Source organism: Musca autumnalis, unplaced genomic scaffold (assembly GCF_047663935.1).
Source record: "Musca autumnalis isolate F117 unplaced genomic scaffold, ASM4766393v1 scaffold_1, whole genome shotgun sequence".
Lineage (NCBI taxonomy): Eukaryota > Metazoa > Arthropoda > Insecta > Diptera > Muscidae > Musca > Musca autumnalis.
Genome location: NW_027411644.1, coordinates 2,501,258 through 2,525,531, shown reverse-complemented (window position 1 = coordinate 2,525,531; position 24,274 = coordinate 2,501,258). Strand labels below are relative to the sequence as shown.

General features: G+C 33.9%; 1 protein-coding gene and 1 long non-coding RNA gene across 5 annotated transcripts; one reads left to right on the top strand and one right to left on the bottom strand.

Moving 5' to 3' along the window:
- The first annotated feature begins 411 nt into the window (after window positions 1-411).
- On the top strand, window positions 412-12,292 carry LOC141387348 (uncharacterized). Its single transcript, XR_012408553.1, has 3 exons — window positions 412-3,834; window positions 9,609-9,740; window positions 9,802-12,292. It is a non-coding gene; the product is annotated as an uncharacterized lncRNA (long non-coding RNA).
- LOC141387008 (glycogen [starch] synthase) lies at window positions 5,679-22,992 on the bottom strand. 4 transcript variants are annotated; one of them, XM_073956063.1, is made up of 9 exons: window positions 22,596-22,776; window positions 8,586-8,772; window positions 8,101-8,527; window positions 7,948-8,021; window positions 7,413-7,885; window positions 6,955-7,357; window positions 6,426-6,890; window positions 6,221-6,356; window positions 5,679-6,153 (listed from the first exon to the last, which is right to left on the bottom strand). In XM_073956063.1, exons 2-9 carry the CDS (start codon window positions 8,628-8,630, stop codon window positions 6,062-6,064), a joined length of 2,115 nt encoding a protein of 704 aa, XP_073812164.1. In that variant the 5' UTR covers window positions 8,631-8,772; window positions 22,596-22,776; the 3' UTR covers window positions 5,679-6,061. The 4 variants fall into 4 exon arrangements, with proteins under 4 accessions (XP_073812164.1, XP_073812254.1, XP_073812327.1 ...); XM_073956153.1 differs by having other exon boundaries at window positions 22,660-22,740; XM_073956226.1 differs by lacking the exon at window positions 8,586-8,772 and having other exon boundaries at window positions 22,772-22,992.
- Between the last annotated feature and the right edge of the window lie 1,282 nt (window positions 22,993-24,274).

The following is a 24,274-nucleotide window of genomic DNA, read 5'->3' as shown; positions in this document are numbered from 1 at the left end:
TTTGTCTTCATTTTTTTAAAAACAAAACACTCACTTTCTTGATTGTAGTCTACGGCATGAATTTTGGTTGTCACAAGTGTTAAACCTTCAAAGTCTTTTTATTATTCACTCAAGTTTTTATTTTCTACCGTTTTATAGACAACAATAGCACAACATTTACGTCCGCACTCAGAAAATTCCACTTTAAATATGGATGATTTCTCTTCATTTTTACCTTTTATAGGTGAATTTTCCCAAACAGACATTCTTCCAGTAAACTATCAGTTTCAACCGTTTTTCTCTTTCTTTCAAACGTACGAATTTAAAATCCCCCATTTTCTAAATATACGCCAAACGCCATGACACCAACTGTTTGCATTCAGCGCTGGCAGTTATAATTATTTGGGCTACCCTGTACTGTTTAGTACGGTTGAATTTGACAGCTGGTCTGCAAACTCAAGTTGACAGCTGACATCAAAACATTTGTGCAGCCAACCACCACATACATTTATTGAAATTTTCCGTCTGCCTACATAACAAAACAAATTTTGATCAACAATCGGAAAGAAACTCAACTAAAAATTGTCCACATCCTCATCAAACCAACAACTGGAGGTTTTCATGGGGTATTAGGCAAACCTGGCTTTCGTCATAATTCCATCTCTACGTTCAACATTTTTTTATCGGTTGGAATATGTGTGTGTGTATTTTTGTGCGGCCACCATATTGTCGTCACACAAAACATAAACAAAAAGGAAATATTTAATTGTTCATGCAAAAAGCAGCAAAGGATCGTGTTAAAAAAAAATAATTAACCAGCCCAGATGAGTGCTTGTTGCTGTTAGACACCCTTCCTTGCGGTTTGTCCACATTTTCAATCAACCTGGCGTTTGTATGTATGTTTCCCCATGTACCAGCCGACCATTCACAATAGTGATTGTTTTGATGGAAAAAAACAAAACAAACAATTTATTTAGCAGATATAATATCATTTATCTATGCTAAATAATGAATTTTTAAGTTCACTGGCTTATGTCCTCCTTATGTATTATCTCCCTGGACTCAACTATCGTCGTGCCACCCGGGAAAACGATCCTGCCTCGATATCGTGAAAGCCATTACATTCCTCACAAAGGGTACCCACTTTAGGGTGATGGATTTTTAACATTGGAGTTGTACTGGACTAATTTCCCTCCCGCAACATATTTTCCAATATCTTTTAATAATTTTGCCAAAAATTCTTTTGAAATTAATTTGTTTTTATTTGCTGTGCTGCCTTAATAGAATTAGCCATGACTCTTTTGGTCTGCTGCAGTACTGCAAGAATCTACTAATTTTTGCTATTTTGTCGATAACATAAAGAAAAAATTTTATCATAGTAAAAAGTAATAGCTTCTTGCAGGTTCTGGAACAGAGCATTTTTCTCTTATTTCAATAAATATGTTCTGTTCCAGAACTGCAAAAATCTACAAATTTTTACTATTTTTTTGTTTTGTTCGATAACATATCATAAAGTTTCCTTTACGTTATCGAACAAAAAAAAAATAGTAAAAATTAGTAGATTTTTGCAGTCGGTGCAAAAAATTTTAGATTATCAAATGCACTGTTTAACCCAAGAAATCCGTCCTCGGAATCATGAAATTGTTTTGTTTCTTTCGAAATTTTATGGATCTAATAGTACGTTTATAGATAACCGGATTTAACAAACCCACTGGGTTTCAAATGTCAATTCCATTGTTTATATTTCAAATAAATCCTCATAAAGAATTGTCGTAGTATATAATTTTCCATCATATAAGAATATGCAAAATTCGAAGTCTACTAATGACATATTTTACAGTATTTTTTTGTATGCTTTTATTAAGCAAACACATACCGATTATAAATATGTGCAATAACTTTGCCATGTAGACGTCTTAAAATATGAAATTTCATTAAAAAATATGACATTTCTTGAAACTTTTTTCAAACTCCCGCACTGTTTGCTGGGGAGATTTTTCCCACAAAAAGACGTTCCCATGGGAACGAATTCAAAATTCGAACTTCATTCAGAATGAGGGGAGATGGGAAATGGGAAAAAACTCCAACAAAATTTTATCCAGAATACGAAAATGTGGGAATGGGAAAAAATTCCCAACTCCCATGCGTCCAGAATAGGGCTGCATATCTCAAACCTACACTCCAACAGTAATCTTAATTCCAAATCTCAGGATTTCAGCCCTATCCGTTCACCCAAATCCAAATTGTACCAAATTTAGTACCATTTTGGACTTTTCGTATCCATAAGTAGAAATTTCCAAAACTATCTCAAACCATAGCACAATTACCCAGGTAATGGTATCACACCAGCTGTTACAATATGAAAAGTCAAATCCCTTTATAAAAAAAATTGTTGTTGGGGAAACAACATAAAGTTTTGACATAATATATTAAAAATTTTACGATGCCACTACCTGGGTAATTGTGTCATGATCTCAGACCTACAACCCAACTGTAATCTTTATTCCAAATTTCAGGATTCAAGCTCTATCCGTTCACCGTTAATTCCAAATCTCAGGATTCCAGCTCTATCCATTAAAAATTACGTGTTGTACTCAATGTCAAAACTGATACAATTATTTAAACATATTTACTATTGATTTAGTACCATTTTGTACTTTTCGTATCCATAAGTAGGAATTTCCAAAACTATCTCAAACCTACAACACAACTGTAATCCTTATTCCAAATTTCAGGATTCAAGATCTATCCGTTCACCCAAATCCAAATTGTACCAAATTCAGTGTCATTTGGTACTTTTGCTAATTTCCACAACTACCTCCATATCTCAAACCTACACTCCAACAGTAATCTTAATTCCAAATCTCAGGATTCCAGCTCTATCCATTCACCCAAATCCAAATTGTACCAAATTCAGTACCATTTGGTACTTTTCGTACCCATAAGTACGAATTTCCAAAACTACCTCAATCCGACACTCCAACTGTAATCTCAATTCCAAATTTCAGCCGTTCGCCCAAATCCAAATTGTACCATTTAGTACTTTTCTTACACATACAGGCATGTCACAGATTCCGATCGGAATGGTTTCAATTCCGTAATTTCATTTCGATCGTTTTTGTTTTAGCTTCTCCAGATTTCGATAGATTTGGTGAATTCCGAAAATCTTATTTTTTAGTATAAATATGGCAACATTAGACGAAACAAAAGAAAGAAATGAAAAACATATGATTAGAAAACACTGCAGAAGTGGGAATTCTGAAATATTGTGTTTAAAGAAAGATTTTTTTGTGCGAAAAGATTGCTAATTTTTATTGGATTTTCAGTTTTACTATAGTTGAGGCGCAAAAAATCAACATAACATTGAAAATTACCGTGTTTGAGTTCGTTCTTATTTTGTTCTTTTTGATGTTTGCTTTAAGTTATCATTCGTAATGCCAGATTGTTTGGTTTTTAGAAACGATAAATCTTTGTTCGAAGAAAATCGTGATTTTTACGAAAAAAAATTATGTGGCAACACTTTGTTAATAATTGGTTTTGTTGATTGACAAATACAGGCATGTCACAGATTCCGATCGGAATGGTTTCAATTCCGTAATTTCATTTCGATCGTTTTTGTTTTAGCTTCTTCAGATTCCGATCGATTTGATGAATTTCGAAAATCGTATTATTTAGTATAAATATGGCAACATTAAAGGAATTAAAAGAAACAAAACAAAAACATATGATTAGAAAACAGTGTAGAAGTGGGAATTGTGAAAAAATTCTGTTGAAAGAAAGTTTGTTTGTGCGAAAATAAAGTTAATTTTTATTGGAATTTCAATTTTTCTATTGTTACTTTCATCGAGGCACAAAGTAATAAACGTAACATTGAAAAATACCTTGTTTGAGTTCTTTCTTCTTTTGCTTTCTTTTATCATTTATCATTCGTAATGCCAGATTGTTTATTTTTTACAAATTTACAACAAAAAATTATGTGGCGATACTTTGTTAATAATTGGTTTCGTTGAATGAGAAATAATGAAAATGTGCGATTTTTTTAATAAAATGATAAAAAATATGAAATTAAATGTGATTTTGTTAATAAAACAATATTTTTATTATTTTTAAGTGCTTTTGGAGTGTTTTAAAGTGAAATGTTACCAAAAAATACAATTCCACTTGATAAACTAAAAGTGGTTTCATTCCGAAAGAATTTTTCGTTTTTCGGTTTCTGAAGAAGCTAAATACGGAATCAATTCCACTTTCGATCGGAATTGGTTTCTGTGACATACCTGATAGATATGAATTTCTAAAACTACCTCTATATCTCAATCCTACACTCTAACAGTAATCTTAATTCAAAATTTCAGGATTCCAGCTACAGTTTCATCCAAATTCAAGTCGTACCAAATTTAGTACCATTCAGTACTTTTCGTACACATGTGTATACATTTCCACAATCGCCACCTTATATCAAACCTACATCTCAACCTTAATTATCATTCCAAATTTCAAGCTTTTAGCTCTATCCGTTTACATAATACAAAATGGAACCACATTTATTACTTTTCGTACCCTTTTATTTCGAATTTCTAAAAACCCGTTGATTCATCTATTAAACACTGCATCAGGGACCCTCATTCCCAATTTCAAAGTTCTAGCTCTACCTGTTCGCCAAATGCAAATGGTACCATATTTAGCACCTTTTAGTAATTTTCGTACCGTTCCTCTTCAAATTTCCAAAAACCCAGCCTTATCTGACATCTTCGGACCAAGAAAATATTATATATGAAATAAAGTTATATATGATACAAAATGATATACAGTTGAACCTCGATTATCCGTGAATCGATTATCCGGGAACCTCCATTATCCGTGATAGAACAAAATGTTGGCCTTTTTTCCATTTCCTCTATTTTTCGTTATAAACTTCATTACCCGGGAGTAAAAGCACACTTTCCAATTAATTTGATTAAACAAACAAAAAGTAAACAACCGAAAACTGGAAATTCTCTCATATTATACAATTTGTGTATTTATGGTATCACACAAATCATGGGACAAAGTTAATTCAGATGAAACTGATGATGATGATATTACGTATCCTTCTAAAATTTGGTGGATTACAGTAACAAATTTAATAAAAATTGCAGATTTTCATATTATTGTACAATACTATGTCATTTTTACTTAAAAATATGTTCAAAAACTGCCTAAAAGCATTGTCTCCATTATCCGGAAAAATCGATTATCCGTAATGCCTCCGGTCCCGACCATCACGGATAATCGAGGTCAGACTGTATATCTATGTAACGATATGTTGATGAAATTAGTGAGAAGCAAAAGGTTATGCAATTTTAATTATGTCGTGTGGCTCTAAGTCATGTCTTCAGTGTTGTGCGGAAGGTTTTTTTTTACTTTACCCTTTATAATTAAGATTGTAATCTTATGTAAAAACTCATCAAATACTATACAGGGATACGAGGTAGTAAAGTCAAAACCCTACAACACACACAAATCAAACTTCATTACAACAGTGCGATTCAAAACTGTTTGGCAAAACAATGCAAACAACAACAATAAATTTAAAACTTTAGTTGTTTTTAAAAGCATTTAAATTTTAAACATTTACATATAGATTGAAATTTTTATTTAAAATCATTTTAACTAATAATGTTTGTTTGAATGCTTTTAATAATATTTTTAATCTTATCTCCTTTTTATTTAATTTTTCTAATATCGTAATGAATGTCTTAAGTGCAGTAATTGCGAGTAATTGCGGTTGTATATCTCTACTGGGGTTGATTAAAATTTGCTTGCTTGTTTTGTTGGTTTGTTTATATGTTTTCTTTAAGGTGCATCATAATTGTTCGTTGAATGAGGTAAAAAGGTTTTTGCCTAAGTAGATGAGGTACTTTGCAGTCATTATTATTATTATTGTTGCTGTTGTTTAGGACGTGGTCGTTTCATCTCATCATGCCATGTATCTTATAGAGTCGCAAAAGGGGGGAGTAGATCATTAGATCTGCATAGAAGTCGTCTGCAGGTCATGGATTATGTGGTTGCTGAGGAAGCTAACCTGTGTGGAAAAGAGGTTTCCTTACTTGATGCCCAATTCTTTAAGTTCTGTTTCTTCATCAACAGAGTCCTCGTCGTCGGAGCCATGCACCGATGGAGCAGGCGTTGTGTGTCCTAAAAACATTCAAATTATTGTTATTATTATTTGTTTAGAAAAACGGAAATATGTAACACAACTTACTTGAAGATGACGGACTTGGTGGCTCACTGAAAGGTCTGGAGAAATTTAAGTTGCTTCGAGAACTATATAGCGAGCTTTCATCCACATAGTCAGGATAAACTGCTTCTAAAGCTTTCACACGTGCTTGTCTGTAGTACTGTAGGAGAGATATAGATATATAATTGAGAGTTTCCATGGAATTGTGTTAAATTTCATATATACTTACAATGCCGAGAGTCCTCCAGTCAAGCAAATCACTCAAGCGCTCCGTACGGTTACGTTGTATAATTCTTTGTCTTCTATTGAGTCTGGAAAAGTCCATCATATAGGTGGCCAATTGCTGGATGGTGTTCTCCAAACCAATATATCTGCGATCAACAATGTAGATACCATAGGACTTGGGATCGCTAATATGTTCTTCCATAAAGCAACCAAAGCCGGAAAGATTTGTGGTAATGCTAGGTATACCCATGACAGTACATTCGGCCGGAGTATAGCCCCATGGTTCATAGTATGATGGGAATACACCCAAATGGCAGCCACGAACAAATTCCTCGTAATCAATGCCAAACAATGGGTTTGTAGAAGTCAAAAACTCCGGATGGAATACCATTTTAACGCGATCATGAACGGTATTAAACAGTTGGCAACGCCTGATGGCCCCGAGCACGGGATCATTCCAATCATCCACCTGTAAATTCACCGCACTTTGAATAGAATGGAATAATAGAGGTTATTTTATTTAGGGAACTTACAATGTTATGGGTTGTTACAGGGGGCATGGAATCTCTCTGCAAGGCGTACATACACCTCTTTATTTTAACAAGGTCTTCTTTTGTCAGCAACTCGTCTGGGCCAGGTATGTGTCCTTTGAGGCACGAATCAAACAGACGTTTGCCTATACCTTGTTGCACACCATTGATGGTCTCGCGCAATTGTTTGACCACTGCATGGCCGCGCAACGAGTCAACATTGAAATTATTTGTCTTCGTGGGGAATATTAGGAACGCAACTACCGTGGTATCTGGTTTCTCCTGTTTTAACATAGCATTGAGGCGAGCCAGCGATTCAATGAAAATATCAGCACCCTTATTTCCGAACTCGTAACGACCAGCAATGAAGAAGTACAAGGTTTTGTCCAAATCGAAGTCCATGTGTCTAGAAGGGGAAACAAGTTTTACATGACTTCCTACCAATTGGATTGTACACCTACCCATAAAAGTGACCTCTTACAAATTCGTTGATTTTTTCCTTAGCCATAGCATGTAAATTTTGGAATTCATGAATAGCTGAGAACTTCTTAACATTCAGGCCGTTCGGAGTTATAATGTCCGGTTTACGTTTCAGCAAATGTTCTGATTCGTAGCCGGTGATTTCTGAAACAGTGGTGAAGACATGCGACAAGTGGGTGGCTGCACGTTCTATGCAGTATCGATGGTATATTTGACGTTTGCCAGCCTCCTCATCCACGGCGAATTTGTCCAAATTATTATAAAAATCGGTATTGCCAGCACACAAGTAACGTCCGAGCAGAGTAGCATGTGTTGTGAACACAGTAGCAATCTCAACATGACGTGTCCTCAACGCAATAAGACCCACACCTGCTTGCCATTCATGGAAGTGTGCAACGATACGTGGAACTTGAAGATCATTTGCTTGCGAATACTCGGAAGCACATTTTTGGAACTAGAAGAAGCAAAAATTACAGCCAACAATTTTATACAGATCAATTGGAATGAGCTACTCACCTCTTCCAAAAACTCGGCTATCATAAAACCTAAAATGATGGCATCGTTGCTTTCAACATCAAGGTGTGGAACTCCTAAAAATATTTCAAGCGACAAATGAGTTTAGTTAATTCGAATAATACACATATGTAGGTATGTCGTTAAATCATTTACCAATGTGACACTTGTCCCACAATTCCGACTTGAACTGATCCAATTTCCAAGCACCGGATCCAATGTCGAATAAAATAAGTTGAGGATTGCCGTCAACGAGCCAACGGCCCGTATGAATTTTGTATCCTCTAGATCTCAAATTGTTCACAGCATCCAGTAGTGGATTGCCCCGTGGAAATTCAATTTCTTCCATCTCGGTTCTGGCACATTGCTCCTTATAGGGACCCATCATGCACAACTGTTCCCCCATTTCCTCTGTCGAAACATAAGCTTTGGATCGGATAACTGTGTAAATGCCTCCAACTTTGTTAGCTACCTCCCATGCAATCTCAAATGTCCAACGATTCTGACGCGATGCAATATCGCCCCTATCAAAGTAGTCCTTCAAGTCCGCACCGGACTCAACACGCGAATAACGACGGTTCATCTGAAATAAAGAGACCTTAATTATAATGATGTCCACATAGGATCAGATTTCTAAATACGTGATTCGAATCTTCTATTCGAAAGGACAGCTGTCGGCGAAACATCTTGCAACCAGCCCACAATTATATTAACTAACGCCCCAAATCAGTATTTCAAATGCGATAAAGACTGTGTTATTCTCTCAAGATGTTCATACTGATAACTAGTCTCGGAAATGTTCCAGCTTCCCATTGTACGTCAAAGTTGCTAATTGTAAATGTCCAACGGAACATTAAAAATCATCCATCAAATGGTGAATTAACATACCGTGCGAATCTTATCAAATATAAAATATCACACTCATGTGTATGTGCAATGGTAGTAGGTCCATCCATATATACATACATATGTTTGTGCACTCAATCGATAATGCTGATTGCAATCCTCCTAAATTCGTGCTCAGCGTAATCATATTCCAAAGTGATAAGAAACAAAGGCCAGATGAGGGAATGAATATACATTGTTTTGTTTATATAATTAGACGAATAATAAAGGGAGGGTGTAGGAGAAGAGAATAACATATTTTCGGCACTGATCATTCAAATGGGACAATTGCCAAGTGAAATAGACTAAGCATTGCCAAGATGAGAGAAAACGCCAACCATTCCAAATGAATGACGCTGAATCTTTATGATGTCGCAATTTTCGCTATATCTATTTGTGTAGGCCTTGAGTTGTGTGGCTCTTCCTTGTCACCAGATGCAAAAGACCAGAGTCATTCACATGCACAAATTGCATCAATTTGCTTTTAGCTTGCTTAGAGGTTTAACTATATTATATATTATTATTATTGGTTTAATTATATTATTTGTTTAACTATATTATTAGCTTGTATAGTTGACTGAACTCTGCTGTAATAATAGCGTCAAATTCCACACGATTCTACTTTCGATATACATAAGGAATATATATTTTTAAGACAAAATAACATACTCCGAAGTGAAATCGGGAACCTTGATTTTATCTTTAAAATTACATTTAATTTTTTTTAATGTTTTATGACGGCCAAAAAAACAGATCTTAATTTTTTCGTTTCATTTTAGGTCCGCTGTGTAAAAAGACCAATAAAAGGCGACAAATCAATTTTTTACATTGAAATTGATAAAACAAACATCAATTAATGTCCTATGTGACCTTATTAGGCCATGGCATTGTGCTACACACAAGGTGACTCAGTAAGAAGACCAGCTGATGTTGTTTTTTTAATAGTTCGACTGAAATCGAGGGTTCTTTCAGGAAGGAAAACCTAAGCAACTACCTTTTTTATATCATCCTTCAAGAAATATGAATGTCGTTTTGTGAAATACGTAGATAATTCACCAAGTCTTTGCCAAAAAGGCTAAAAGCTGTAAAGGATAACAAAGGATGTCATACCAAGTGCTAAACTCCTAAGAAATCCTTTTGGTTTCATGAAACTTTTAGAGTGCATACTTTTCACTGTGAGGTAGAAATCGATGTTGTTTAACCATTTTTAATTTTTTTTGTCTAAATTTACCTGAATTTCGTTAATTTTTTATTATATTTAAGTTAAGGCACTAATGTAAAAATATAAAAAGGAATGAAATCGCTATCATTAACCAATTCTTAGCAATCGCAGTTTTAATGAAAGAAACTGAAGTGGATACTTTTGACTGTGATTCACTTTATGTATTTTCCTCATATTTTTGGGTTTCATAACAAAAAATACAAACGAATACGTCTGAAAAAAACGATGAAGACCCATCGTTTTAAGGGGTCGATTATGCATTGCCACTAAACTTGAGTTGCGTTTTGAATTGTCAGCACAACTGATATGAAATGTTGTATTATTGGTGTCAACCCAACTTGGTTGTTTTCACAGTTTTTTTTCAAACTTGTGAACTCTATCAAATCCAAAAGGCACAATTCGCCAAAAAAAAAAAACTATTTTAAAATTATAAGTTCAGTGAAATTATTTTTTTATGATTATGAAAATGTAAAAGTACAAAGGATGCCGTAGTACAGATCAACAGCAATACCCCCACTTTTAAAATGTGCGCTGCGTTGATATTTTTTGCGGAGCGAAGTTTCCAAAAGTCCCATGGCAATGATTATTATATTGTTATTATACCCTCAACATTTATGCTATGCCGATTCGGTTCAAAATTTGGCTTTCGTAATATTTTGCCCAAACTTAGTTTAAGTTCGAAGATGGGTTATATCGGTCCACTCCTTCCGGTACCTCCCCCACAAAAGTTCGAAAATGTTCGAAAAATTTGTGCGCACGATAACTCTTGAAGGGAGTAACCGATTTGGCCCACACTTTGTACATGGTGAAAGTTCTACCAGACTTAGATGAAGTTTAAATATGGACTCAATCGGTCCACTCCTTCGGGTACCTCCCACACAAAATTTCGGAAAAGTTCAGTTTAGGACCTGCTCTCGAATCGCTTTGATTTTTGTTGTAACAACTTGTAATCGCTGTCCCCGATACGAAGGTAAAAGTTTCATAAGGGGCAAGTCCATACTTCCTGAGAAAATAGCCTGAAAGGTGTAAAAAACCCTATGACACCGTGTGTAGTGGTTGGAGCGCAAGATAAATCTCGGCCTTCGTAATATTTTGTCCAAATATAGTTTAAGTTGGAAGATAAAACATGTTGGTCCACTCCTTCTGGTACCTCCCTCACAAAAATTCAAAAATCTTCTAATAAAATATGCGCACGATAACTCTTGAAAGGAGTGACTGATGTAATCCATACTCTGCACATCCTAATATATCTACTAGATATAGATCAGGTTCGAATATGGACTATATTTGACCACTGCTTTGGGTACCTCCCACACAAAATTTCGGATATGTTCACTTTAAGACCTGCTCTCGAATCACTTTGATTTTTGTTGAAGCGATTTGCATTCGCTACCTCCATTACGACGGTAAAAGTTTTTTCAGGAGCAGGTCCATATTTCTTGGGAAAACATCCCGAAAGGTGTAAAAAGCCCTATGTCACCATATGTGGCTCTCGAACTGTTCTACCGATTTGGTGCAACATTTGGTCTTCGTCATATTTTATCCAAACTTAGTTTCATGGGGCAATACCGGTCCCCAACTTCCGGTACTTCTATCCAATATTTAAAAAATGTCACTAAAATATTAGGACGATATCACTTGAATGGTGCAACCAATTTGGTCCAAACTTTGGATCTCCTAATATTTTGTCAAAATTTAGTTTAACTTCTAAAATGGCCCATGTCGGTCCTACCTAAGGGTACCTCCCCCACAAAATTTCAACATTTGTGTTAATTCCTAATCCACATTTTTGTCGGCAAGTTCAAATGTTGAAAAGGGGCCACAAAATTCTGAAGAGACGCTAAATACATTCTATTTATCTGTCCGTAAATGTAAGTTTCAATTCACATTGGCTGAGGGTATACTTTTTCTTTTAAATTTTCTTTCTATTAATACTTCTAAAGTATAGTACACATTGACAAGCAAAACTGACAGTCATCGAAGTCTATTTCGTGAATATCAAAGCCTAACTGAAAAATTTCTTTTGTAATCTCTAAATAATACCATATACATTGTATTTCAAAAGTTTTTAGCTAAATAAAAGTTGTTATTTGCCGGAAAATTGTCCTAAAAGTACGCTGACTGTCAGTTTTGAATGATAATGTGTACTCCCCTTAAGACGAAGGCTATAATGTTTGGAGTGTTTAATAATAGGTATCCTGCTATCAATATTAACTTGCTGAATGAAAATGTTGAATTTGTTACTCACCACAGATGTTTGGGAGTCGATATTGATAACGACCTGTCTTTTAAATATCAAATTGACTTTATATCTGGAAAGGTCTGGTCTACGCTGCGAAGGATTCATGCTGCCAATTTGTATATCCCTTTTCCTATAAAAGAGAAATTGGCTCATGCTCTGCTTATGCCTACAATTTTGTATGGTTTCGAAGTTGTGTCTGGAACAACTGGGGTGAATCTAGTCCGTTTGCGGAGAATTGTAAATTCGATTGTCCGTTTTGTATATAATGTTCGAAGAAGGGATCACATTTCTGGATATGTAAAAAGATTCATTGGTTGTTCCTTTAATGACTTTACCCGATCTCGAAATCTCCTTTCTTTTTATAATATAGTAAAGAACAGAAAACCAACAACTTTGATGAGATGTTTTAGATTTTCGCATTCAACTAGGAACCCACAATTGGTTATTCCTAGAATCTACAAAAATTCCTACACAATATCTTTTCTGATTCGGATTTCGCGATGTTGGAATGCATTGCCTCATGAACTTCGAATTTTTTCCCACACAAATAATGTTTTTCGATTGAAACTTCTTCAACATTTTGCATCTAATTAATATCATCTTATGCTTTTTTGTTTTGCGTCGAATTCTTTAATCATTAACTTGCGAATTATAGTTAACATGGACATTAAATACTATATTGCTTATATTTATGGCTGGGGAGCCGATAGATAGGGAAAGATAAATAAATAGGAGTTTGGTAATTTTTATGGAATAAATATGTTTAGGTTTTTTTGAGTACTAAGTAATATGTATATATGGTCTTTTAGGCCTTGTATTATGAAATGAAATAAATAAAATAAAATAAATAAAATAAAATACCTCTGTCGGCAAAGCCGACTGACACTTTTTTACTTGTTATGTCTACATACCTATACATAACCAATAACGAATATGCAGAGAAACAAAATATAGTTTAATTCTGAACCAAGTCTGAATAAATGTTAAAAATGACAATGAAAACGGGACAAAATCGATTAGTTGTCAAAGAGAACCGTACCTAAAATCTTCTAAGCAACATTTTTTTACAATATTTGGATGCTGAAAAATCTCATCTTGTGGTACTTTCACTACGGTTCAAGAAATAAAGGACGAAAAGAACATGAAAGGAATTGAGTTAGAAGAATGAAATGTTCTACAAAAAGATTCGCCATTCGATTTGACTGAAGACATGTAATCTCAAAACGAAGCTACAATAACGGCAAACAGAGATATAATGCTATTTTCTCAAGCATCATAGGCGAAAATTCAAAAAATTCATCGCGCGATATCTCAGAAACTTGACCTACGGGGAAAATTTCCTTTTGGGTACTTAATATACTCACTAAGGGCTTTCATCTCCAAAAGGAATTTTCCACCGCACAGAAACCTTGTTGCACAGTGTAATTGCTATCGATAATCGACTCCTAAACCAAAATTCGTTAATTTTTACAAAATTTCGTTAAAAACTCATGCTTATGATGGGAACATGATTAGCAGACATTTTTCGATAGCCATACATGTAAAATGAAAGGCTTTTCGTAATCAGACGAATGCTTTTCAATTTTTTATAAGGCCCATACCTATATACGTCCGTATACCCAGGGCGTGTGTGGTGAAAAAAAGTAGAACACATGTATTCTTAGTCCCAATTTACATTATGCGAGTTTACTTGCGGCAATTGTCAGTTTGATGGAGAGAGAGGTGAGGTATATGGTAACCCTTTGCCTCTCAACACCCTCTCTCACCAACAAACTGACAATTGCCGCAAGTAAACTCGCCTAATGTAAATTGGGACTTATAAGAACTACCGAAATACGTCGAGCGTATACTTTTTGTAAGTTGAAAAAATTTAACTTTGACAGAACGTTATTGTTTGTATGTGTGTGTGTGTGCTTTGTAATTTAAAAAACAAAAGCCCAACAAAACATGAAATACAATTCATTGCAAAGGAAAATTATTTGTTTTACGAATGAAAACATTTGAGTATGTTTCGGTCGCGGATTTTGAGTTTTAAATGTGAATTGGACTCAACGTATTTGGGTAATACGGACGCTCAGAGAGCGTCGTTGTGGTAGGTTGGTGAATAATTTTTGTACGTCGCGCTGAGAGTTACGTATAGCTGCCAAAATTAAATTTTTTTCAACTTACAAAAAGTATACGCTCGACGTATTTCGGTAGTTCTCATAAGAATACATGTGTTCTACTTTTTTCACCACACACACCCTGGATATACGGACGTATATAGGTATGGGCCTGTAGGTGAGAGAGGGTGTTGAGAGGCAAATGGTTGCCATATACCTCAACGCTCTCTCCATCGAACTGACAATTGTCGCAAGGAAAATTGCCTAATATAAATGTGGACTTTCGAAACATTAGTTTAATTTTTTTTACAAAAACAGGCTGTTTATGTCGCTATTTTTTAATATTTTGTTTTATATTTTTAAACGTATGAGTATAGAATGAAAGAGTACAAAACTTGAATTGAATTTATTTATTTACTTAATAAAACGACGTATTTATACCAAAAAGTCAATATACATAATATAATATCATCTCTTTTATTAATATCGTTGATAACCATTATCGCTTATAGTGTCCGAATTTGGTCGGTCCCTTGGCCGATGTTATAAGCTATTTTGACTGTTTTTTTTTTAATCTTCAGGGAATTGAATGAAGGAAGAATAAGGAGTTTTGGTTTATCTGCAAAAAGCGGTCAGTGCCAGTGTTTACACATGCCAGTGACAGTTCGAAAAATTTAATACATACACAATATTTTACTACCACAATTACATTTTTTGAATTGTCGACTCCATTGGCACTAGATTTTTCATGCCAGCAAAATTTTGAACTGGCTGCCAGTGATATGTCGAAAATAAAAAAAGAGTTGTAGAGACTATTTTTAATCCATGTACATTTTTGTTCCTTTTAAGAATGCAAAGATTTTATGCATATTTTCAAAAAGGTTATGAAATATAAATAATACATCTCGGTAGCCGCAATATATTAGTGGGAAATAAAGAAATAATTTTGATGTTTTTCATAAAAATATAGGTTGACAAATAATTTCCCCTCTGGGATTATACAATATTGAAAAGACGGCAATACTAGATTAATTATGTTTATGATTGAAAACAATCTTTTTAAAACGAAATAAAATAAAAATAATAAAATATGTTGTGAATTGTGTTTTAAATCAGAAATATAATGCAATTTTGTGTGTTAAATGCGGCATAAAATAATTCTGAAATTGAACTTGCACTGGCATGTGTAAACACACAAGAAAACTGCATGCCAGTCGAAAACTTTTTCGGCATTTTCGAGTATAATACGTACTCAATTGGCACCAATTTACTGGCATGTGTAACTGCAGCGTAAAATATGTTGTGAATTGTGTTTTAAATCAGAAATATAATGCAATTTTGTGTGTTAAATGCGGCATAAAATAATTCTGAAATTGAACTTGCACTGGCATGTCTAAACACAAAAGAAACCTGCATGCCAGTCGAACACTTTTTCGGCATTTTCGAGCATAATACATGTACTCAATTGGCACCAATTTACTGGCAGGTGTAACTGCAGCGTAAAAGGCCCCATTTATCACTAGCGGAATTTTATGCACAATATTTTTCTTGTTCAATATAAGTCAAATTTTAAATCTGCATACATATATTTGAGACTAAATAACCAACATAACGCCTCTAGTTGTTTAAATGCCACAAACAATGGTTGCAAAAATTGATGCAGAACTCAGGTATTTTCCATTTTTTTTTTTTTGCATTTTGTTATAATATTGTCTGTTATATGCCATTCCACGCCTAAAACCAAATCAATTTAAAAATAGAGTTGTGACCTGGTAAAGACATCTTGAGAACACATCTTGGGAACACCTATGTTTTCGGCATTTTTAAAAGAAGGTCCGACTGCAGGAAAACTATACGTCTTAGAGAAAAGCAAGGCAAATTGAACATCGACAAATTTACAATATTTTATGTCAAAAATTTCTTTATGTTGTTGGGGAAATTACAACAAAAATAATGTTGTTATAAAGAGATTTGACACTTCATATTCGAACAGCTGGTGTGATACCACTACTTGTTCAATATGCTTTGGAAAAAAGTTATTTAAAAAATACTTAAAAAGTTTCAAAGATATCATTTTTATATAAAATTGTAAGTTTTCTCGCAAACAATTCTCAGTGTTAAGTGAGTTAAAATGTAATAAAAACACATGCAGGAAATGTTGGTTGCATATGCAACAAAACTTGCCTATTACCGATTTATGCAAAGTTATTCAGCGCAATTTGATCCGATTTAAGCCAAATTTGTTGTGTACATAGGCAAAAATTATTCAAAAATGCAAAAAATATTGCATATGCAAGGTAAAATTTACATACATATGTCGAACTTATTCAAAAATGCTCTACTTTGTATACATTCACTTAACACATTCTCATACTGATTATTTTTTTAATGAGTTAATGTATTACTTGTCAAAAAATTGTCCTTTTGACGTAGACGTCCGTATAATAAAAATGGCTTTTCTTCAAAAATGTCCATGATTACTATCTATGAAAAAAGACAGTCTCTAGATATTTGCCAAGGTTATACATGTATTAGTGAAAAAGTTTTGTATCTATTGTCTGCTCAAAATAGTCTGGTGTAAACGCCTAGTAAAGATGGATACACATTTTTACAGTCTTGAGTGTTAGTCCTGCTCAAATTTTGCTTGCCTGCTGATAATGTGATCGTTTACTTTTATCAGCTATCATTCAATCCACAAAAAGTTTTCATTCATAGTTGATGATGTTTATCAAGCTTAATAAAAAAAATAATTAAAATAAATAATTAAATAAGCCTATTAAAATAAATACAGTGGAGTCGCTATGATTCCAAACTATTACATACCGTGATGGTAGGAATCAGTAGTTGGTGAGGCGAAAACAGACACACATGCGCATTGTTTTCCAACACATTGCAATTTTTAGATTTCGTCAAAATATTTCAATTGTACAATAAAGCTCTGTTCCTGTAAATAAAAATAATGTTTGTTTTTTACTGCCTTAAAAAAGCGCAGCTGTGACGTTTTGAAATACATAGCTTCGTAGCAGTTAAGGGGTGGCCCACAGAAGTAAAGCCCAATAAAGGCCATTTTTCATGAATTTTTCTAAGAAAACTACAAAACTTTTTTGGTAGATTTTTTTGTCTGAATGAGAATTTCTTAATATATTTCCTTTCCTTTTTACTGTTGAAAAATATTACGCAGTTTTGTAACAAGTGGCCGTCTACCAATTCCTGTTTTTATTATTTTGCGGTGACAACTTTAGCTGGAAAACTAATTAATCGATCGTCGTAAGTTTTTTATTTTTATTTTTTATTTTATTTATTTCGAATGGGTAACCAAGCCTATAAGGCCATCTATGTTACAAAAGCAAAGTTATCCTAAACTACACCTAACTCTGAACTTAATCCTTAAAACTAAATAAAGATATAAACATATTTAATAACAATTTCTAATTAAACGAGGTTTAAGCATATACTACTCCAAACAAATATAAAAGCATATCATATATTAAATTTAATATCTTATTTTATATTTAAATGAGAAGAAAATATAAACAAGTTTCAGCGACAACTCCAAAAACAGAATCTGGCCATTAATAAATTAAAACAAGACATATTACATTCAGATATCATGAGATTGGGAATAAGTGTACAATTTAGATTTAAAAGAAATAAGTGATCCCCCAAGACACTTAAGTGGAGGTGGCAGATTATTAAATGCACGCGAAACTCTGATAAAAAATGACTTCTCTAGCACTGGCGTGATTCTTGGCAAAATAATTTGCAAATTCCTCTCCGACCTACCGAAGGAAAACAGTTCGAAAACGCACACTGGTGTCTTCAACTTAACTATCTTATACAAATATAAAAGACACCTAATGATAACAAAATTACTAAAACTACAACCGAGAAAGCTCTCGACATAGCTTGAAATATGCTGACGCCAATTTATGGAATAAATGTACCGTACCACTCTATTAAACAATAAACGCAATTTACGCAGGACATTACCACACGTACCACTAAAAACTTCAATACCATACAAAAACATAGGCATTATCAACGCATGAACAACGCGAACTTTTACAACTCAAGGCAACACGATATCCAGCGTGTATAACTTTCTAAGTGCAAAGTTAACCTTGGACACAACCGTATTTTTGTAGGCTTATTTAGAACATAAAGATCTAATGCTTCATCGAACGATTTTTTTCAATTTTAATTGTAACGTATTCAGTAAATAATAATACTGTGCAACACGAACAAATTAACCATATTGACTCTTATTTTTTCCTATCACATGCACTTTTGCGTATGGAAGCCAATTGAAGATTTTTATGTGTTGGCAATATTTGACTTTGCCTTTGAAAGTAAATTACAATGCTTAACGGTTTGGAAAATATGAGCTTGACAAAATGCTCCCTTCCGTATTCGGTCTTCTTTCACGCTGCAGTGTCAGAATTAGAATATGGTTAATTTGTTCGTGTTCCACGGTGTTTATATTTACAAACTACTTTAAAATTAGACAACATGCATGGAACTAAATAATACTTCCATATACGAAATTGCGGAACTGAAGAGTGGTCAATTGCGTAATCTTTTTGTATCATGTACCTATCAAGAATTAAAATTATTGTTACTGCCTCAAGCTCGTATCTCAATAAATGCGTTTCATGCAAAAAACTAAAAATGATTAGTATATTATTACTACTAATATGCATAGACATACTTTATTCCCTAATAAGTGCATTTAAACTTATAACCACACATCAATGTATCAAAAGATAAATATTTTTTATCTCTTCTGAAAAGTTGTATATTTTAAGATACGAGGTTGAGGAAGTAATGCATCGATATGTATATTATAGACCATGTAGTGAGCTACGCCAAATATATAAAAACTCAAAAAACATAGTTTCAAAAAATTGTTTTCGAGTTATTCGAAAGATGTACTTCACAAACTGATATTAAGCAGCAGATGATTAAGCAGGTAGATGATGATCATTTTTCTCTAAAAATAAGTTATATTTTTATTTTTTGTTTAGCTGCACGTAGGCTTTGACTTTTGCTCCCCATTATAATCCTTAAATTAATCCTTTCTATTCTCCAACACACACTACCATCACCAATAAACACTATGCCGATGAAAAAACAAAACAATAACTTCTCATCTTTATTTTGTTCGGGCCCTACTGATCCAAAAGTTTTTTTTTATCTTTAAGAATGAGGGGTGTAGAGCAAAAGCATTATAAACTGGTTTTGGTTGGGTAAAAGTTTAAATCAGCAATGGACAACGACACACATCCGTACATACTTTCCTATGCCCATGAGCATAGGGAAGGCAAACCGATGCATTCGTACCCTGAGGGCAACACTGTGGTTTACTGAAAAATGTTTTTTTTTAAGATACGAGGTTGAGAAAGTAATGCTTCGATATTCTATACTATTCACATACTTTGATTTTTCGATTTTCTGAAATTTACATGTAGGGTTGACGCCTTAAGTACAACGGTTTTATGAAATATAATATTTAAGACATTTGCAAAGCAACTGTCGTTTCGGAAGAAGTATGGATCAGTAAAATTGGACCAAAAAATTGTCATTAAAAACAATAATATGTTTAACACATCATATTACCATTGATTTTGTACATTGTGATCCGTATATAATGCATTTTTCCGCTAGGTCCGATAGGTATCACAAAAAGTCTATGTACACCTGTATGGGACCTAAGTCTATTTCAATGACTTTCAAAACATGAGACGAATGAAAGATACGAAGTTTAGTGAGCCCGTAAGTTAACCATGACGTGAGGTGATAATGTGATGTTGTATTGTTAAACATGCCCATACATTAGGTTTTCATATAGTGGTTGATTCGCAGTTATGTAATGATAAATATTACGAATGTCAAATTTTGGGACGAATCGGTTGTTCCGTTAGAGAGTTACCGTGCGCACCAGCCAGCAAGACAGATGGGCATGGGTAAAATCGACTCTAAGTTGTCTGAAATAGGTTTCGTCAAAACATACTTAGGGTCTAAAAACCATTATTCTGTGAGGCACATTTTTACTCGTACCAAAGTGTATATACATTCTCTCTTTAGCCTAAAGGCTGAAGTTATAATAAATTTAATGCTTAACCAAAATTAAAAAAGTACCGAATCTGTCCATAATAAGAAAGTGTCAAATTCAGATCAAATAGTCTGTAACTTTCGAGGACCGGTATACAAACATTTCCTTGAGAAATGTAATGTATCGTTTGAATCAAAAGGGTACATTTAATAAAGTTGCCATGTTTTCCGTACAGACCAGTGACAAGTCTAATAACAATAACGGAAATCCTTTCAAGGATGTTAATACTACATATTAATTAATTTGTTATCATAATGCTAATATTTCAGATTTTGTGAATAATTTTGTATTACAATCATATGTATGTATATTTTCATGTGTATACACATACATATGTTATCATTAATCTTCTTTTTCATTTGCGAATGAGAGGAGAAAGTGGATGCAGAACTCACACATACATATAACCACCCTCCAAACATTTGGAAGATAAATATATCTTCTCTCAGTAAATGCGTCTCCGTAAAGTGCCTGCATTCAGTTAAAAATGCGAATGTTGTCTATTTACAAGAACAATTATGTTGTTATCGCTTTTTTATCCGTATGCGGTCACAACTGAGCGACTTACAGTATTATAAAAAGCGACACTTTATGTTGTACAAAAACAAATGCTTAAAGTCTGGAGTATTGATACTACTCTCTATTATAAAGAGTAATGTTTTCAAAACAATAGTGGCAGCATTACAAAAATAATTTATCTGGCAAACAGTTAAGCGAATTGTAATGAAAGCAAATAAGTACAATAAAGCATCAGTTGATTGGCGTGATTTCTTCAGTTCTTGTGACGTTCTGTTAGCAATCGGTACAAACTTGATACAAAAATTCAAATGAAAATAAAGCTGTTTAGTTTCTTTATTGTATATTTACAACTTTTATAAAAAAGTAAATCATACGTATTATTATTCATTTGAATTCAATGTTAATGCGGTTATAAAAGATGCATTGTATTATAAAAATTGTTTCTTTTTTGATCAATTTTATAATAAAATGCATCTTTTATAACCGCAGTAACATTAAATTCAAATGAATAATAATAATAATAATAATAATAATAATAATAATAATAATATGTTTGAATAAACAATAAAAAAACTAAATAGCCTTTTACAAATACTGTCGGTTCCGTCACTACTGAAAGTTTCGTAAACGGTACCTGCATGAGTACCTAATGCACACTCAAAGTGCCCCGCTTCCGACACTCCAACTGAATCGCATAAGAAACATACAACAGTGACGGAAGCGAAAATAGAGTTTGGACCGCATAAGTGGAACAGTTTCTTTAGTCATTTTTGTCTTTTCGGAAACAAATGCGACTGTCGCAGTAGACGCAACAATCCGTTTTCAGTGACTTTTGCGTCAAGCAAGCGATAGAAAATGTTTGGAGGGCAATGCGGAACTCCTCATTTGCGTGAGCATGCGAACTAGGTGTGTACATAGTTGAACCTTCAGGTAAGGTTTCCACATCTGACATACCCTGTTGCCCTTATTTGATATCGCTGGGATGCAGCAAAGCCTTCATTGATGGTCACACGAATCAGTTTTTTGGGTCTCTCTATTCAAGATCATATTCTCCCTGATTCATTACCTCTTCGTTGTTCCAATAATATTCTAATGCCGTTACAATTTAAAGTGAATAAAATTGTAAACAAATTGTGTCCACCATCTTACAAGTATGTTGTTACCTTGACTTTCAACGCCAACAAGAACAACAACGACCAGCAACATTTCAGGAAGAATATTTCCTATGTCCCCCGCCAGCAGTCACACTACCAGCACCCATATTCGCTCGCACACAGCATAACAGCGTACCCCAACCCACCAAGACTTGAATTGTTGTTTCTTCTTTTTGTATCTCTACATTGAAATATTCGTTCTTGATAAATGTCAAATAAAGGTCAACGATATTTCACAGATGGTGGTGCGCTAAGGTTCCACCAGTGATGTACGCATTGATTAATTTGAATTGAGGAGTATAGTATTTTTGAAATGTTTAAATTAATTTGTACGACTCCTTTGCTACGACTCCTTTGCTTTGTACGACTGCAATTTGCTATGTTTATTTCTTTTATTCTTTCATTTTGCACGCACAAACACCGTTTGTTCTTTTTTGATCTTTTTTCATTGCTGTTGTTATTTTGCAAATATTTTTTACATTCAATGTTTTTATGTTTTTCTACTTGTTAAGCGATCAATCAGCATGCAGAACACTTTATTGACAAATATTCTATTATTTATATTAAATTATTCATTTAAATTGTTATCACCTTTTAAAATATCAACTGCCACCAACCAACGACGACCCAACACAATTTTGTTTTTTCTTTCCGTCAAAACGTTCGCCTCTCAATTGCCGAAAAAGTTCTTTTATTTCTTGCCTCTCAATTGCCGAAAAAAGTTCTCTCAATCAGAGGAGGAAGCCAGTCGGCTTAAAATAGGCGGCGCGGCGCCGCCGCTCATCTTTTTCGAATCTCGCCGCCGCCAATTTTGTCTGCTCAAATCGGCTAAAAATCGCCCGCCGTCAAATCAGAAGAAAAGGCGCGCGCATAGTCCCGGTCCACAATACAGTGATTTCATAGAAAAATTTTCATGAAATTAGGTGTTCTTGGGTCGAGTTCCATACAAAGTTAATTTTATGAAATTGCTGTAGTGGGGAACTCGATCTATGAACGCCTAATTTCATGAAATTATTACATTGAAATCACTCTAGTGTGGACCGGGACATACCAAGTCCCTGTTTACACAGGGAAAGTTGATGGGAAAGAAAATTGAGTTTATGGGCGAGGGAGTAGAGAGGAATAAGAGGGTGTACACACACCTCTGTACTGGCAAATTCTGTTTTGTTTCGTTTTTCTTCGTATACAACCTGAAGTTGGCTGCAGATATGTTTTTGCATTTTCTTTCATTTTATTTTCTCTGTCGAGAAACAAACAACAGCGGAGACAATTGAAAAAAAACCATTTGGAGGAAAAACTATTTTTTAAGCAAAAACAATTCGAAATAAGTGGAAATATCAAAATTAAAATGCAATTCAAGGGTTCCTTTAATAATTAATTGTTTATCACACACGTCAATTTTTATTTTTCATAACAATTTTGCCTTGGCTTTGTTTTTGAACGGCGCAATGAGAAAATGAGTGTGAAGAAGAATAAGAAAAATTATAAAATTAGCTGTGTCTGGTTACCCTAAAATTTGTAACAATTTGTACCAATTGTTGCTGGAAGTCGTCTGTTAACACAAAAAACCAGCAAAAGAGAGCGATTCGAGAGAGACATTTTGACAGTTCTTTCACTGAGAGCTTGCAAATTCTTGCTGGACAAATTTCTTCTAGCAAGCACTTGCAAACTCTTCTTCTTCCTGAAAACAATCAATCAGCCGTTTTTAGTTTTTTGTTGATTTATGTTTGTGAACATTAAAAACAATTTTATTGTGGAAATAACATAGTCTAATTGTATTGTTTTATGGAGAACAAATTTGTAAAGTGGAAAAATACTTTTTTGTTTTATTTTCTTTTTTATTTTTAATAAAATACAACGTGTTTGCTTCCTTTGTTGGCGGACAAATTGTTTTGTTTTGGCAAGTCAGCTGATTGCTTGCTGGTTTTTGCTGGGAAGGTGCCTGTTTACTTTTTACAATTTTCTAGCAAAAGAGAATTAAAACCCCTTACTCTCTGAGAAAGTTCTTGCTGGACAATTCTTGCTGGGAAAGTAACCAGACAGACTTATTGACACAAACATGATTTCCGTGTCTAAACAACAAGAAAATTTAAA